At 37.2% G+C, this 17,216-nt stretch overlaps 1 protein-coding gene across 4 annotated transcripts in view; it reads right to left on the bottom strand.

The window, feature by feature from the left end:
• Positions 1–17,216, bottom strand: part of UBE2D3 (ubiquitin conjugating enzyme E2 D3) — a 29,322-nt gene that overhangs the window by 9,971 nt on the left and 2,135 nt on the right. For all 4 annotated transcript variants that reach the window (XM_060299750.1, XM_060299749.2, XM_070045608.1 and 1 more), the window contains exons 3-4: positions 4,213–4,276; positions 4,093–4,124 (exon numbers count right to left, since the gene is read on the bottom strand). In XM_060299750.1, the coding sequence (XP_060155733.1) occupies positions 4,093–4,124; positions 4,213–4,276 (96 nt within the window). The remainder of the gene's footprint in view (positions 1–4,092; positions 4,125–4,212; positions 4,277–17,216) is intronic.

Below are 17,216 nucleotides of genomic sequence, written 5' to 3'. Positions count from 1 at the left end.
TTGAGTATGAAGAACTCCTCAGTAAGTAAATATTATACAATGTTAGTATGAAGTAACATTTGGGAGAAACTTGCGAGTATTTTACATTTATTAACCAATAAAAGGAAAAAGACGTTGTTCCCATTTTATGAGTTGAGTAAAATAGGACTTGAAATAACTTAGTGAAGTATACAATTGGTACATGATAGAAACAGGATTTAAACTCAGGTCTTCTGAAAACCACTGCTTGACTCGGATCAAAGAATGATGACAAAAGATGGTGATCCAGTCAAGGATTTTAAGGTCAAATTTTTTTTAAAAAAAGAGATTGCATAATTGTCTCTGGATATGCAAAGAGCCAACCTGAAGACGTGTTTGAAAATTTGCAGTAATTGAGTTATTACCAACACCTATTCCCCTCCATTTGAGTAAGGATGTATACAGCACTAATATGAGCCTTTTTATATGCCCACTCTGTGAGGCAAATAACCTTCACAGGTCTGACGCTGTAAGTTCATTTAATCCCCAGACCTCTGTAAAATAATTAAACATTAGTTGAATTACTTTAACTCCGCCGTTCTATTTACTAAGTATATGTAAGGGACACAGAACAATTTCTTATCTTGATGAGCTTACAGTCTGGTAAAGGGAGATACAGTGAAATGTTATAGCTATTATGAAAAATGAACGAGGGTGGGCTTCGCTGGTGGTGCAGTGGTTGAGAGTCTGCCTGCCGATGCAGGGGACACGGGTTTGTGCCACGGTCTGAGGATCCCACATGCCGCGGAGCGGCTGGGCCCGTGAGCCATGGCTGCCGAGCCTGCGCGTCCGGAGCCTGTGCTCCGCAACGGGAGAGGCCACGATAGTAAGAGGCCCGCAGACCGCAAAAGAGTAAGGTACTGAAGAGGAGTTTTCACATATTATTAGCCTTTGCAGGAAAAACATAATAAACAACATAAATTGAAAAATTCACCCTTATGTAACAATAAAACAATACCCACTGCTTTAGTTCAAGATCTTACTTCAGATGGACCAAATATTTTACTTCAGATTGTTTTTGTATCTGATTCTGCTCAGGCTGCCAACAGTTACATTATTCACAGATACGGTACTTTCTTCTATGGCTATGTATCATAGATTAGATGGAAGTTAATGTGGTTCTCAAAATAATTTCAACAATGTCTTTCTGCCAGCTCCGTTTACAATTTAAAAAAGTCAGGCACATAAATATCAGAAACAATATGTAAGGAAGTTAGTTTCTCCTCACTGCATCAATTCTTCATGGAAATTTCCCTTAACATAGCACAAAATAACCAACAAAAGTTTAAAAACCACATAACAAGCAACACTGCCACCTTCTTTCAACGGTTTGTTTTTATTGGCATTTGTGCTTCCGCAGTATCTTGCCTTCGGAAAGAATAAGCTAGCACGTAGTTTTTAAGAACCAAGCATTTTTGTTCAACCATCAAGACTTCCTTACTATAATCCATCAAAATCCAATAGTAACTCTGTCATGAAACCTCAATTAGACGATCCACACCTTAGAGGGTCAGAAATCTTTAGTTCTGTGACACTGCCATCACTTTGACCTAAGAAGCACTCCAAAGCAAAAGTAATTTTGTTAACGTTTATTCTTCCAGCAAATCTGCGATTTATGGATTGTTATGCCACCACTAGCCCTACTGTTTTGGGTCACATCTGCATGCCACTTAGGGTAGGCATACTAACAAAATAATATTACCTAATCAAACTGTGACGTTCTGTCATAAAGATGCAGTCAAAAGCCAAAACAGCATGGTTGTTTCATTGATACACTTCATAGTAAGGATAATGATTAACCATTTACAAGCTGGCATCTAAACTTAGGTGCTTACTTACAAAACGTGCAGTTAAAACCTGCATTTTGGGTGAGTTTTTATAACTTTTGACTCACTCCTGAGATTACCCAACAGTGAAAATTAACCTCCTCAGAAATCAAGTACATTTCAGAGACTAATGTTACTAAAGCAGAACTATGCTGTTATGGTATAAATATATTTTTTGCTCTTGTTAATCGGGAATATTTAAATAGTTCTGAAAATCAAATATTTGTTTTCAAAAGCAGAAAACTGCTATTCCTTTATATTAAAAGGTTGCTGAAAAAATTAGCAAAGCATAGCCATAATCTGAAATACATATAAATAAAAAATGTTTCCTGAAAATAAAAGCAAATTAACAGCTGAAAAATTCTTCAGGATAAGCAATCTTCTATTTTGTGGAAAATTACTAACAAACTCCTCAATTATGCTTCACTTTGATTTACTATAGGTGCATTCCTTACCTTTTGGAAAGGAATAAATAAAATAACGAAGTCTCAAAAGTCAAGCAGAAAAACATTACACGGATTTAAAAGAGTTGGTTTATTATGCACACCATCCAATTTTAAGTCTTAACTACCAACTCTTTTGTGCTTTATTAGTATAGACAACTAATTTTTATAATGAAACTATCTTAAAGCACTCTGAATCAAAGATGAGCTTTATTTGGTATAGATATGACAAGGCATTTTACTGAATTCCTTGCTTTGAAAATTGGTGATCTATAATGGGAAAATTCTAGAAGTTGCAACTCTAAGTGCCTAAGTGGACCTGGTAGAAATTGTGGCAGACACACATTTCCTGAAGAAAGGAGGCAGCTGCTACTCCACCCCACACTTGTAGAAGGAGGGTCTAGTGAGAGGGTTTTTATGTTAAGATTATCAACATGTAAAACACTGTGTGGGCCAGGACCTCCCTGGTGGTCAAGTGGTTAAGACTCCACGCTTCCGCTGCAGGGGGCACGGGTTTGGTCCCTGGTCAGGGCCAAAAAAAAAAAACTTTGTATGGGCCAAGCTGGGTAAGCCATGAGTTACTTAACTATATGTATTTAAGGGGGGGGTGGGGCGGGGGCTGGGCGGGAATCACAATTTTGTCACCAATTAGACAAAAGCAAGCACTTAAAACAATAAAAATAGACCTTGAGGTAACTGGAAACAACCCTGACTCTGTAGTTTTTTCATTAGGATCTCAATCACAGACACATCTCAAATTGTTAAACTAAATATCCCCCCTCTATGTGATTTACAATCAGAACTGCTGAATAAACACTTACTAAACCAACCCACCCACTGGCTAGCTTTTTTTTCCAAGGGCATTTCTTCTTTTAGAATTATAAATATCTACTTACTGACCATTATCTCACCTAGTACATTACTGCCAGTTATGTTGAGATTAAAATACCGAAAGGGGGAAGAAAGCAGAAAATTCAGTAACACACACACACACACACACCCCTCAGAACAGAAATTTAGGTGCCTTCCACGTCAAAAAAAAAATGTTAAGTATTGTTCAAGATACAGTCTTACCCCAGGATGTTTTACTGTGCCCTAATTCTGTGAAACTCTTAGATGGTATCCATAATTCTGAATATTCAATTATCCAGCACATACAGTTTCTTATCTACCCAGGATAGAAAGGAATTTTGCTGTATTCAAAATATCACTTTCTAAGGACTTCCCTAACGGTGCAGTGGTTAAGACTCCACACTCCCAACGCGGGAGGCGCGGGTTCAATCCCTGGTCAGGGAACTAAGATCCCACACGCCGCATGGCATGGCCAAAATAAAATAAAACAAAGTATCACTATCTACCTAAAAATATTCAAATTTTACATGAAACTGAAGTTCTATAAAAACTCAAATATCAAAATAATACAATTAAGCTAGATTTTAGGCAGCTACAAGAAGAGAGTAAGATCTTTGAGTAATATCATGGTACAGCCAGAAAACTAATGGGCTATAAGTCAGGAAGCTCTGTGACAATACTTTACATTGCTATGAAAGAAAATTAGAATGGAAGAGGTATTTGATAGGTCATAGAAAAGCTATACATACTCTAGAACCTGAACACAGGGACAGACACTTACAGTATACTTAACTAATGACCAATTGTTTCTTTCAAAATCAGTGCAACAACTATGGCATATCTCAAATAAAATTACAATGTAATAAAATAAAGCTAAAGGCTTAATTAAAAATTACTAACTACATCAATGCTGGATTTTCATTAAAAGCAAAAACTTAATTCTCAGTACTTACAGGTCCCATAATTGTGGCTTGCCAATGAAACACTAGAAAAAGAAAACACTCTTGTTATTATCTAAAAATACACAAGCTTTTTTGAAACTAACCATAAAAATCAACTTGAAAATTACTTACTATCATCCCCAACTGGACCTGCAGAACATTGTGCTGGAGGGTCACGGGCCAAATCACTAAGTTCCTACACCAAGACAGAAAATGCTGGATCATGTAACCATAATAGAAAACACAAGCAAGTAAAGACAGTCGTCTGCTTCCAGTTATTTTTACACTATTCTTTAAGGGACATATAATCACAACTTACATCAACAATACATTCTATTAGGAAAGAAAACATAAGTAACCCCAGTCCAGTTTCTGGGACACACTAGGCACAGTTATTTTATGGACACATACCAAGACAATCATCTCGGCTAGGGGTTCATAAAAGCACACACACACATCGCTATGAAGTTTTACTGCAGGCATACACCTCGTTTTCCCATGCTTCACGGATACGCGATTTGGGGGGGGGTTGTTTTGTTAAAACAAATGGAAGGTCTGCGGCTACCTGTGCCATCTTCCTAACAGCACCTGCTCACTTTGTGTCTTTGTATCCTATTTTGATAATTTCTGTAATATTTCAAACCCTCTACCAGTAAAGAAAGATTACAACTTGCTGAAGATCCAGACGATGTTTTTTTAGTAATAAAGTATTTTTAAATTAAGGTACATTTTTAAAGACATAATGTTATTGAACACTTAATAGACTACAGTATTGTAAACGTTAACTTTTATATGCACTGGGGAAGAAATAAATGTGACTTGCTTTATTGTGATATTTGCTTTATTTGGGTGGTCTGGAACCAAACCCTCAATATCTCTGAGGTGTGCCTGTACATGAACAAAAGCTGTCCTCTTACAAAATGAAAAAGTTGTAATCAGACACTTTCCTAGGTTAAGAACTTAGGGCAGTTATCAACATTCATGTTATTTGCTGAGCTTTCAGACCATCTCAGAGGCTCTGTCTTAAATACTCTTTTTCTGAACCACACTACCCAGTGACCAAATTTTCTCCTTAAAAAATCTCTCATGGGGCTAGGTAAGTACCCCGTTTGGTTTGATCTCCTTATTCCTCAATGCAACCTTATCTTTTACTTAACATTGAGTATATCTCTGGAAAAACCTTCCTCTCAAGGTAGAAAAGCACTGTGCTTTTTTTGCTAAGAAGCAAAACAAGCAGTATCCACAATTCCATTTGACCTTATATTTCCAACATAAGTGTAATTTAGCCCTTCCATGACTTGTGCATAACCCATATGGGTAATCTAGTAAGAAAACAGAGTTGCTTCTTTACAAGTTTAAAAAAATTAATGATACAGCTTTATCTCTATACACCTATATATAAATTCCTACAGTACAGGGATTTATAGACCTTTGAGATAATAATGGACTTCTAAGAAAAAGGCAGGGAATACACTGCAGGAAGACAGATCAAATATTTGCCTTTACTATGGGCAAAATAATGCACTTCAGAAAACAGCCAATTGTTCAGGAATATCAGTCTAGATTCACTCCATTAAAAAAAAAAGATCAATGCAGAACTGTCCTTGAGGGGTAATCATTTTACAATATACATATATCAAATTATTATGTTGCACATCTATTACGTTATATCTCAAAAACAAAACTGGGACAAAGGAGTGCCTTGATATACACTTTGCCAATTTGCTTCTGAATCTCAAACTATGACTGCTTATAAGGTTATCAAGGCAGCCAGGGAATCCCAGGAGTCACAATCTTAAGACGACTGGAAGATCAGATCAGACTTTTATGCTTGCCCATGTAAATATACCTCATTTGTTCAACATATTTAAAGAAAGGGGGAAAATTCATTCCAGAAACTTAGATTCTGATCAGTACTAATTACAGAAGCTCTTATCTCGGAGTTAAGCAACTAGTTGAAAGAAACTGAAACTATGTACAGCTTTAGCTTAGAACTGAATCATAGTTTTTTGAGCAAAAAAAATATACTGGCAGCTTGAACTAATCAACTATCCAAATGACTTTTTCATAGGCCAGATCAACTCTCATAAAGCATTTATTTGCATTCCATGATCAGCCACTTTATTATAATGGCAAGCTACTTCAATACCATCTCAAGGTATATACTTTATTGCAGATAAGGATTGAGCATAGTCTAACTGATATGAAGAGAACTTTTTTCCATGTTCCAAAACTTATTTAACAAGTTCTGTTGTTTAAATGATCCAGCAAAAAAAGATACACCAGAAGCTAACTTATGCAGGCTAACTTCCTCTGCCGGAACATAAGGGTCCAAAGAAGTCTATTTTAAGATTAAAAACTTACCTGTTCCAAACCACCCTCTCCCCTTTCCTACACAACAATAAAGACGTGAATTTTCAAAAATGCTACTAAAACCAAACACAAACTTGCGCATACAATTCAAATGCTCAAATATAGCATCATGAAATGAGGACAATGAATATGCACCTCCCTCAATATGGATCATCAGTCTGGAGTCTCACTTTTAATCCAATTTAGACCCACTATTTCCTAGGCTTATTTCCGCATCTCTAAAACACAATAGAAATGCCTGTTGTTACAGAACTTTTGAAAGAATGAATAAGATAAAGTACTTCAGCACACTATCTGGCATATAATGTATTAGGTGCTCAGCAAGTGGAACACCCACCTTGAAGGCAAGATTTCCTAGACAGGCACTCAAATCACTTGTTTACTAAACAAAAGCAAAACTGCTTTATAAATAGGGTACTTATTATAGCCTTAGCTTATTTAAATCTTTTGCCTGTGTGATGACTTTTTATGCTTAGTTGTCTATAACATACTCTTCTAACAATTATATGGCTCATGCTATGATATATGTTAATAATACAAGGTCAGCAATTCGAGGGCTATTTGTGGATAGGCTTTTAAAGAAACCATGTTATTGAGTTGTATGAAATTACTAATACTTGACCATTTCTGAACTGCAATTTCATATGGTTCTACCTAAAACTGTCAGGTAAGCATGTGAACTCAAATATTACTAAAATGAGTTTCTTACACGGATCTACCCCAAATTTATGTAGTTTTCTGTACTTACACACTTTTACATTATGTTAATGATAAGAAAAATATCTAGCATTTTTAAATTAAAAAGTAATTTAATGATGGGTGGTCTAACAAAATACCCAAGTGATGCTGAAACAACATAAACTTCAGGAATCTATAAAGCTGACCTAGAATATATCAACATCCTACTTCGAAGTTGCACATTTTATGAAAAATCTAAGAAAACATTTTTTAACGAGTCTTCCTGCACATGGACATCTCTGAATCACTCAGCCTCTATATGCTGACATTTTCACTCCTTTACAGTGAATGTACAATTTCAGAGAGCACTGAATTTAAGCTCTTCACTCCCATAACTTCAGGCTCTTATTCCCCTCAGATAATTTCTAAATGCCTTATTTTCCAAGTTCCCCGTGACTAAGACACCTCTTAAGTAATACTCAAAGATGTAATATTCGGCCAAGTATGTACCAAAATCGACTTTAAAATCAACATTAAAAAATGACCTAAAGTAATTTTAAGAATCAAAATATCTTTTAAATCATATACCAGCACTTACCTCAAAGATGCCAACTAATTCTCATGACATTATTATGTCCATAGCAGAAGCAAGTAAGATATAAGAATATCTTAGCAGTGAAAATATATGAGAAAAAGCATAATAAGTCATCTCAGATGCTCTTCCATGCACCACTGTCTACTCAAACCCTCTTCTCCTACTTTCCTGGAAATGCTTTTCTCATACTCCACAGGTATGACTGTAGTGTTGGGGTGACTGTCAGCCACCATTAACCAACTACTCAGAAAGGGTAATCAGAGAATTTTGTTCCATCTATCCCTACCCAAGATTTTCAAATTGAAGCTGGAAAGGACACTTTTTCCTTCTCTAATCAGGAGCTGTAAGGATGTGACCCAGAGCTACTGGCAGGCATATGCCCTGAAATTACATGGTGAGTCCAAACAAAAAGAGGCCACATTGGGCAGCAGAGATAAAGAACTAACTTGGCATACAGACACACAATTTCAGTTCCTGAGGTTGTAGCTTGCTCTAATTCCTACAGTTACTGCTTTGATTGTTAACCACCCCAGTTTTCTTCAAGGGGCGGGGGCAGCAAACACAGAGTAAGGAGAGATCCACTCTAAGCAGAGTGCTACCTGGGCCCCATTACCAATTATACACATTTTAATCCACGAAATGTGTTGCTTTAATCTTGCTGTAAAACATGTAAGAAATATAAATGAAGCAAAGTCTCAAAAGGAAACTAGAGGAAGCAGGGAGAAATCATGTGGCTTACCTAGTAAAAAGTTAAACTTTCAATAATAGGAACTAAAGATTAACTTAAATCCATTTCTAAAATAAAAAGTGTAATATCAGCTCAAGTTACACCCAACAAAGCATTTATTCATTTATATGAAGACTACCTTTTTTGGTGTCAAGTATGTTAGGTCTGAAAATACCAAGATAGAAAAGATAGAACATGAATGCCTCCCCCAACAGACTGAGCTAAAAAAAAGCGCAGACATAATACAAAACCAAAAAATTATATTTCAAACAACCTGAGTGCTTAAAGTAAAGGCATTCAACTGCTTTGTGAATCCTGAAAAGGTTATCACTAACCTTGCCTGGGTTTAAAACAGTGACATTTGAACTGGGTCTTGATGGAAGGATAAGCATTCAAGGTAGAGAAACTAATTCAAAACCAGGGGTGTGAAAGAAAACAGGCTGTAAAAACTTGCTTGTAGTTTGGTATACCAGAGACACAACAGGGTACCGGTAAGGGAGTAGCAGATGTGGCTAGAAAGGTTAATCAGGGCTGGATCTTTTGAGAGTCTTGAATATTATGGCAAAGACTATTCCACAGCCAATGGGAAGTCACTGATTTTTAAGCAGGAATAGTTTTTAAGTAGGAGTAAGACAAATGAGATTTGGATTTTTTGATGTACTAGCAGTAGTACACTAGGAGTGACTGACTTTTTAAATTATTAATCCTAAAAGCAGTCATGTATCTGTGTACCTAGCTTGACATTACATTTTTACTATACCTCTTTCAGATTTTAAGTTTTGCAGATATAACAGAAGATCTCTCCTGTACTCCCCAGATGCCCTTCCCTTTCCCTGACAGGTTAAGACTATCCTAAATTTGGTTTCTGCCATTTCTCCACCTTTTCATTCACTACTACACATGTATATAGCATTGTTTGTGACAAGGTCAAGGACTTCTAAGAACCTGATGAACTACTGACCCTCTATCCCTCAAATACACATGCCCACACAAAATTTTACTTAATTTATGGGATGTCAAAGACCCTCCTCACCCTCCAAATTGTAGGAATACCTACTACAAAGGATGTATGAGTAGATAACTACATTAGGAAACTATAGCAGTAATTCAGGTGAGAGAACATAAACTAAGTCACTGGGGATGAAAAATAACTTAAAACACTGATCACTTTACCCTTACAACCACCTTATGGAAATAGGTCTCATCTCCATTTTACATTAGTGTCGCCCCCCCACGGCCGCCTTAAGAGGGGAAAGGAAAGACTGAGTTCAGATACAGGACATGCTGCGCTTCAGGATGGGCAGGAAAGCAAAGTAGTGTATCTACTAGATAACCTGAAAAATAGGTCCAGGGATACATTTAAGGCTGCTTTCTCAAGAGTGTCCTTGCATCAAAGATGTATTTAAGTTAAAGAAATTTGATATGGTACTTGGCAAACTGGAGAAAAAAAATTTCAATCACACCAACCCAACTCTTCATCAAGACCACTGAAATAAAATAGTTGGCAGGGGAGTTTGGCACACACTAGCTAAATGCTCCACTCACCTTGAAAAGACACTGGATCAAGGACATATAATACAGGGTACGATGCTAAAAACTGTACTCTCCGTGAAAAAAAAAAAACCCACCAAAGTTAGACACTTCTCTGCCACGGTGTACTCTTTTGGGGAAATATTCTCCTTTTGGGATCATCTTTCTCTGAATTGCTTCTCCTGAAACCTCCTGAACACCTGGCTAGTGTGAGAATCCAGGCCTTCTCCCACTGGGAAATACGTTTCTCCCTTCCCTTTAAAAGCCTAAATAGACCGATAGGAAAAGGAGTCAATCAAATTTCTCTTACAGGCAACCAACAGGTATAGCTTAAGCCAGTGAGTGTTCTCATCTGGAGGTACATGATTAAACATTAATGAGTCTGACCATTCATTATGTGGGACTCAAAACAGAAAGCCTACAGTTTGTTTTGAGGAAGATCTTTGCTTCTATCATCATGGGACACAGTATCTTTGACAACTGACTGTTGGAGATAAAACATGAAAAGGCTGAGAGAGACACTGGCCAAGAACAGAAGTCTAAACATACTGCTAAATATTTGGTTTTTGTTTCTCTAGTCTCTCTACATCTTCCTCACTCGATATGAAATGACCAACCACAGACTACAAAGAACAGGAAACCAAGGTATTGAACAGATTAGAGGCTCTGAGAGATGTTAGGGAAGTATAAGAAATGGTCACTGCCTCCAAAAGGCTTATAAACTGAAAATACAAGAACTATTTATGAATAACTATAGAGCAGCCATGAGTAGATGAGCCTTCAGTAAGATTTAAGACTTCCGGTAACTACTATTTACACATTCTGCTAAACATTCTTTCAATGACAGCCATTACTTATACATTAGATCAACATAACCAAAGTCAGCATTTATGAAAACAAAATTTGTTTAATCAGTTCTGCTACTGAAGTGTAACTCCCTGTATAACCTTTTCTAGTTTGTCCAGTTCCATCACTCTCCCAAGGGCTGGCCAAAATTTAACCCAGATGACTACTGTGGTAAGGTCAAGTATAGTAGTTAATTACGATATTAAGTACAATAATTACCACAATGTTCCACGATCATGTTATCCCAATCTCTGCCATCCATCTTGCATCATCACACAAAGTCATAATAATAGCAGTATGGATACATTTTCTATCATCACTTTTGGGAAAACTTGAAGTCCATCCCATTACTGCAAGTTAATTTCTTGTATTTTATTCAAGAGTCCATTTCTTTCAAAACTTTTACTTGACTTCAAGATTTGTATGAGCATGGGAATCAACACTATGAAGACAGCCCTTGGGACTTCCCTGGTGGCACAGTGGTTAAGAATCTGCCTGCAATGCAGGGGACATGGGTTTGATCCCTGGTCCGGCAATATCCCACATGCTGCAGAGCAACTGAGTCCACGTGCCACAACTACTGAAGCCCACGTGTCCTAGAGCCCGTGCTCGACAACAAGAGAAGCCACCGCAAGAAGTCCGCGCGCTGCAATGAAGAGTAGCCCCCGCTCCCTGCAACTAGAGAAAGCCCGCGCACAGCAACCAAGACCCAACACAGCGCCCCCGCCCCCCCCAAAAAGGACAGCCCTTGCCTCTTAAACCTATACTGAGCAACATAAAATACTATCTTGGGAGCTGGATGAGATGAGGGCATGAGGTAGGAAGGAGTAAGTGCCTTTAAGAAATTCTGAAATAAGAATCACCCTCAAAGAACCTTTACGACCTAGCAATATAAAGGTATATATCTTGACCAATGATAGAGGTCAAAATGCAATAGTAATTACCCAATGAGGCAGACAATAATTGCTCTAGTTCTTATAAAGATCAAGTTTGCTATGAAGTAAACAAAAAGTTTTTAAACTTCAATGTTGTGAAATTTATTTTACATACCGCACGTGGATACAAATATCAAGGAAGGAAACAAGTATCTCAGAAATGCATGGTTACCGGAAGTCATTTCAAAAGAAGGAAGCTTGGCAAAAAGATTTTGGGATCTGAACAATTTCATATGTGGACGTAAGAATGGGAAGGAATAGTCCCCTTAAAAATCATTTTAGTTTGGAATTTGTGATTTCTTCTAAGAAATCCTGAAAGTTTCTTTTACATTAAAGATTAAGAGGGTAGGGCTTCCCAGGTGGCGCAGTGGTTGAGAGTCCGTCTGCCGATGCAGGGGACACGGGTTCGTGCCCTGCTCCGGGAAGATCCCACATGGCGCGCAGCGGCTGGGCCCGTGGGCCGTGGCTGCTGGGCCTGCGCGTCCGGAGACTGTGCTCCGCAACGGGAGAGGCCACAACAGTGAGAGGCCCGTGTACCGCAAAAAAAAAAAAAAAAAAAGATTAAGAGGGTAAGTGCTGCATACCATGTCTCATTACATCACTAACAAGAAATTAACTTCCTGTTTAGCTATAATTATGAGACAAGTATGCCTGTTCATTCAGACAAGGTACAAAGAATAGCTTGAATGAATAATACTGTAATTTTCTTTCTTTAGATCACCATTAAAAATAAGTCACTTCAGATTACTCAAAGCTGTTCTTTTGTAAGCAGTATCTCTAAATGGGCAAAGACAAAGAGCCAAATTTAGTTCCTAAGCTTTGATCCATGAAAGCAAATAAGGCATTTTATAGATATGAAAAACAAAAATTAACAGCAGTCCAGTGGTTGAAGACATTCAATTATACATTAGCCAGGAAACTGTAACAAGGCTAGGATTAATATGAGGTATTCCATCCTGAAAATGAACAAGTAACCAAGAAGTAGTGAATCACAACTAAGACCCAAAAGGTTAAATACAACAAATTTAACTAAGAAAAGCTGGCTGGAAGTCTCTGAATGATACAACATTATGTTCAAAGTATAGTTGGAGATAAAAATCTGATGTTTGGGCAAAGTATAAAATACTCATTTGAACTTTTCCCCTCCCCACGTAACAGGACCGAGGGTACCATTTTGAGACTAAATCTCATCTAACAACATAGACCAACAAATGATATACTCACTAAACATACCCATTTTTCATTACACTATACAATTTTGAAATAAGATCATTGTTATGGTAGCAAAACTAGCTCAAGAGCACAAAATTTCCAGTGAAATAAAAATCATTTAATTTTAACACTAATTTGTCTTGGAAAGGGAATTAGTTATAAAAAACACACTAAACAGTGAAAAAAATATATATAACTATATATATATAATATCGTACGGAAAGGCATTTAAATAAACCTATCTTTAATAATGGGTGAATCTGACATTGGAATAACGATTCCCCTTATTTTAAATAAATGCTTCCCTTACTTGATTTATAATAATTTTGAAAAGCTGTATAGAGTGACAAATACAAATTTATGTGTTTACATGCTCGTTTCCTTCACTCAAAGAAGACATCCTCATGGGTAGTAACAGGCTTCCCTATATTTTGTCCCCTGAGACTAGACTACTGTGCCAAACAGTAAGACCTCAATAAGTATTGATTAAATGATTATCCCTTATGTCTGAGGTTCTTAACCAGAGGGAGGCTTCAGAATCACCTAGGGGACATTTCAAAATTATGCCTGTTCCCAGAGAAATGGTTCAGTAAGTCTGGCAAGACCCCATGTACCTATATTCTTTTAAAAGCTGTTAAACATTCTGATATATAAATGTAACCCATGTCAAAACCCACATACACCAAAATCTAGTAGAATGCAAAAGCTAATCTAGGATTTGAGAATTCAATCTGAAACATTCTAATCTCAATACTAGGAATTTGGTGTCTTCTTTAATAAACGGATTATAGTGAAATGCTTTGTAAAATCCTCAAGAATTGACTGTTATCGTAGATAACAAAGGACACCTGAACGCACAGAGTTAACATACAATATGATAGAGATATCCAGTGATAGTTTTTCCCCAGTGTTAGCAAGAGTATTCAACTTTCCACTTGTATGATAACTACTAGAATTAACATTGACGGTGATCACGATGAAACCAAAGCATAGTGTCAACATCACCCTTATTCAAATAAAAAACTGAGGTCATTACATGATCAGCATTTCTCAGTCAACAAACGCCCTACAAACCAAGTTAGCTGGCTAAAGACAAGCCTTGAGACATGATGCATACAGCCTATAGGCTTACTGGAAAGAAGTTTATGATGCCCCCAGTGATTAGTCAGCACATAGTAGTTCCCTTAGTCCTTGAAGATACTAACCGAAAAGAAATTCACTACTTTCAAAACTTATGTTAGCTAAAATCTAAACTCATAAATTAGCTATAACCTAAGAATAAAGTTCAATCCCAATTATTTAAATGTGAAGTGGGAGGAGAGAGCTTATTTCAGGAAGCAAGATTAAATTTAGGAATTGAAATTGTTCAAAATAGCAGACAGCATGGAGTTTAAGAGCTCGAGTTCTTGAGGTAGACTATCGGATTTGAATCTCAGTCCCTTACCAGCCATCTGACCACAGACGAGTAACTCACTCTATACCTGTTTCCTCAGGTATAAAATGGAATGGTAAGAGCATCCATCTCATGTGGTTGTTGTGAGAATTAAATAAGTAGATACTCATAAAGGGCTTAGAAACAGTGTTCAATACAGAGCAGATGCTAAGTCTAGCTGTTAGGAGAATGATGCATACAAAAGAAAACTTTTACAATACCAAAACCCTAAAAAGATGACATGACAACGTAGTGGTTAAGAGCACACACTGCAGAGCCCAAATTGCCTAGGTCCTAATCCCAACTCTGCCATGATATGAGGACCCCTTTTTTTTTTAAACCTCTCTGTGCCTTAGGTTTCTAATTTTAGAATGGAGATATTAATTATACCTACTTCCTTGGGGGTGTCATAAGAGTTAATTCAAGTGCTTCAAACAGTTCTGACACGTTGCAAACACTCAAAGCATGAGCTATTCTTTCAGGTTTGGTTCATATTACATTTTATGTAAAGTTCTCTTTAAACATCCCCAAAATACATGCACTGTGGTCATTCTGTTTGATCAGAGTAGTAAAACTGCCTCTGGCTCCCAAACACCACCAACCAACTAGGGAGTTCACATATTTTATTCTTGTTGACAGCCTTATAAGACCACAGCTTGTCCAAATAAAGAATACAAGGGGGGGAAAAAAAAAGAATAGGGCTGTTTGATCAGGCTGCTTGGTCTAAGAAATATTCAAAAAAACTACAACATAAGCTTTAGAAAGAAAACAAATTTAAAAGCTTAATCAAATGAACTGCTATTGATTAAAAATATTCCAACAATAAGCATTCCAATAAAATGATCAGTGAGGAACAGATATATCTTAACATTCAGAATCTGGGGGGCTGCAGACAAGAATAAATTAAAAATAAAAGAGAGGTGCCTAAAATAAAGAGCATCTCCCATCAGAGTTGTCCACCTGCTAAAACTGTTTGAATCTGGGACTTTTTTTTTTTTAAAGTTTGACCATATGATTCTGACAGTGACAGCTGAAGACCAAACCACATGCACAACAAAACTTTTCTACAGGTTGAATCAAAAATGTCCCACATCAACACTTTTTTTTCCAGTTTGGAGAGTGTTACGTCAAGTTTCTGTATTACACAGATCTTCAAAGTATTTACAAAAGGAGACAATCTGGTATTGATGAAGAGTACTAGACTCGAAAAGTTCTTTAATAAAAGCTCTTGAAAATTAAAGTTGCAGTAATAAATTGAGTGCCTTGTGCTAGGGGCCTGTTTAAAGCCACACATTAACTTATTTAATCCTTAAGAAAAATCTTGGACTCTAAAATTTGTTTTGCTCACTGCTGCAACCCTAGTGTCTAGAATAGTGCCTGGTACACACGAAACACTCAATTATTTATAGGTCATACACAACAAATATTCATTTTATAGAGGCACACAAGTAAATTTGCCGAGCCCTAGAATTCTAACTGGAGCATTTCTGCCCCGAAGTTCACACTCCTAACCATTATACTGCCTCTCTAGAGCTTTTAAATCATTAAAGTGGTGTCACAGCAGCTGGGTATCACCTGTAAAAGAAAAAAAATCAATGAGACCTTCCTTTAAAGTGTTCTGTTCCACGTGCATAAAAATCTATGGATTTGAAATTATTCCACATCTTAGTGGCCCGAATTAATTCCTATAGATAAAAGGTTTTGATTTGTACTGAATACTACGTTCAACTATATTGCAAAATATAACTATGCTTCTCCAGTGTGTTGCTGGCCTTCAAAGTGGTCATAGAAAGAGATGTTTAATAATCCTTTGTACTTTAAGCCTTAACTCCTAAACTCCTCTCTTTTTCCATGGTCTCAAAAATACAAAGACTGAAGTTTGTATTTCACATAAGCCCCCAGAGACAATGCAGTGATGGCCTAAATCAAAATTTACCATTTCAACATCAATACTTTGAATCTAAACTTTCATCATTCATAAGATACCAGTTTTGCCAAATAAGTTCCAAAGTCACACGTTAAATAAATGTAAAATTAAGCAGCATCAGGTCTATTTTTAGTAAAGCCAAGTCCTTGCCATTCCGTCCATGTAAACTATTTAAAAAGCAACCTATCAAAACCAAAGTTTGTAATCCACAACCTCCTCTATTTCCTAGTTTTAGTAAGGCTGAATTTATTCCATGGCATTTTTTTCAAGTTAGCTGTAAATACTCCACCCTCCTCGATTGTGCAAGAACCAAACACATCACACACAAGTTACAAAAAAGGGAAATACAGTCTGAGAGTCTGAATATAGATAAGTCTCGAGCAGAAGATCTTAGGGCAGTGTACAACCTGATGTAAAAGTTAACATTTAACAAAGAATATTATTTCATATTATTACGAAAGGAGATGCCGGAAAGAGCCTGAACCACTTAAAGCAGCCGCCATCTTAAAATGCGGGATAGAAGTTAGAGCAAGAAAATGAGACTAAACCACCGGAGGTGGAGGTTCCGCTCACCCACCGAGCCTCGAAAAACCCTATTTTTTCCAACACGGATCCACAGTGTACCATCAAACCTCGTTTTAAATAGCTTAACAATTTCCCCGGAGGCTGCTATGAAACGGACTGAGGCAGACATAGGTACACCTACCCTCCTCTCGCTGCCACCACACTCTCCCCCCCTCCCCCGCCAAAGCAAAACGGAGCTTCCAGAAGGGCTTTCCATCAGTTCCCGGCGCGCCTCTGATGAACAGTTTCGGGTGAAAAGCCGCAACTACAAAACACAGAAAGCGGCAACACTGTGTCAGCCCACCTCCTCCCAGCCC

This window comes from Globicephala melas, chromosome 5, assembly GCF_963455315.2.
Source record: "Globicephala melas chromosome 5, mGloMel1.2, whole genome shotgun sequence".
NCBI lineage: Eukaryota > Metazoa > Chordata > Mammalia > Artiodactyla > Delphinidae > Globicephala > Globicephala melas.
The sequence above is the reverse complement of the archived record's forward strand: the minus strand, read 5'-3'. Positions and strand labels throughout refer to the sequence as shown.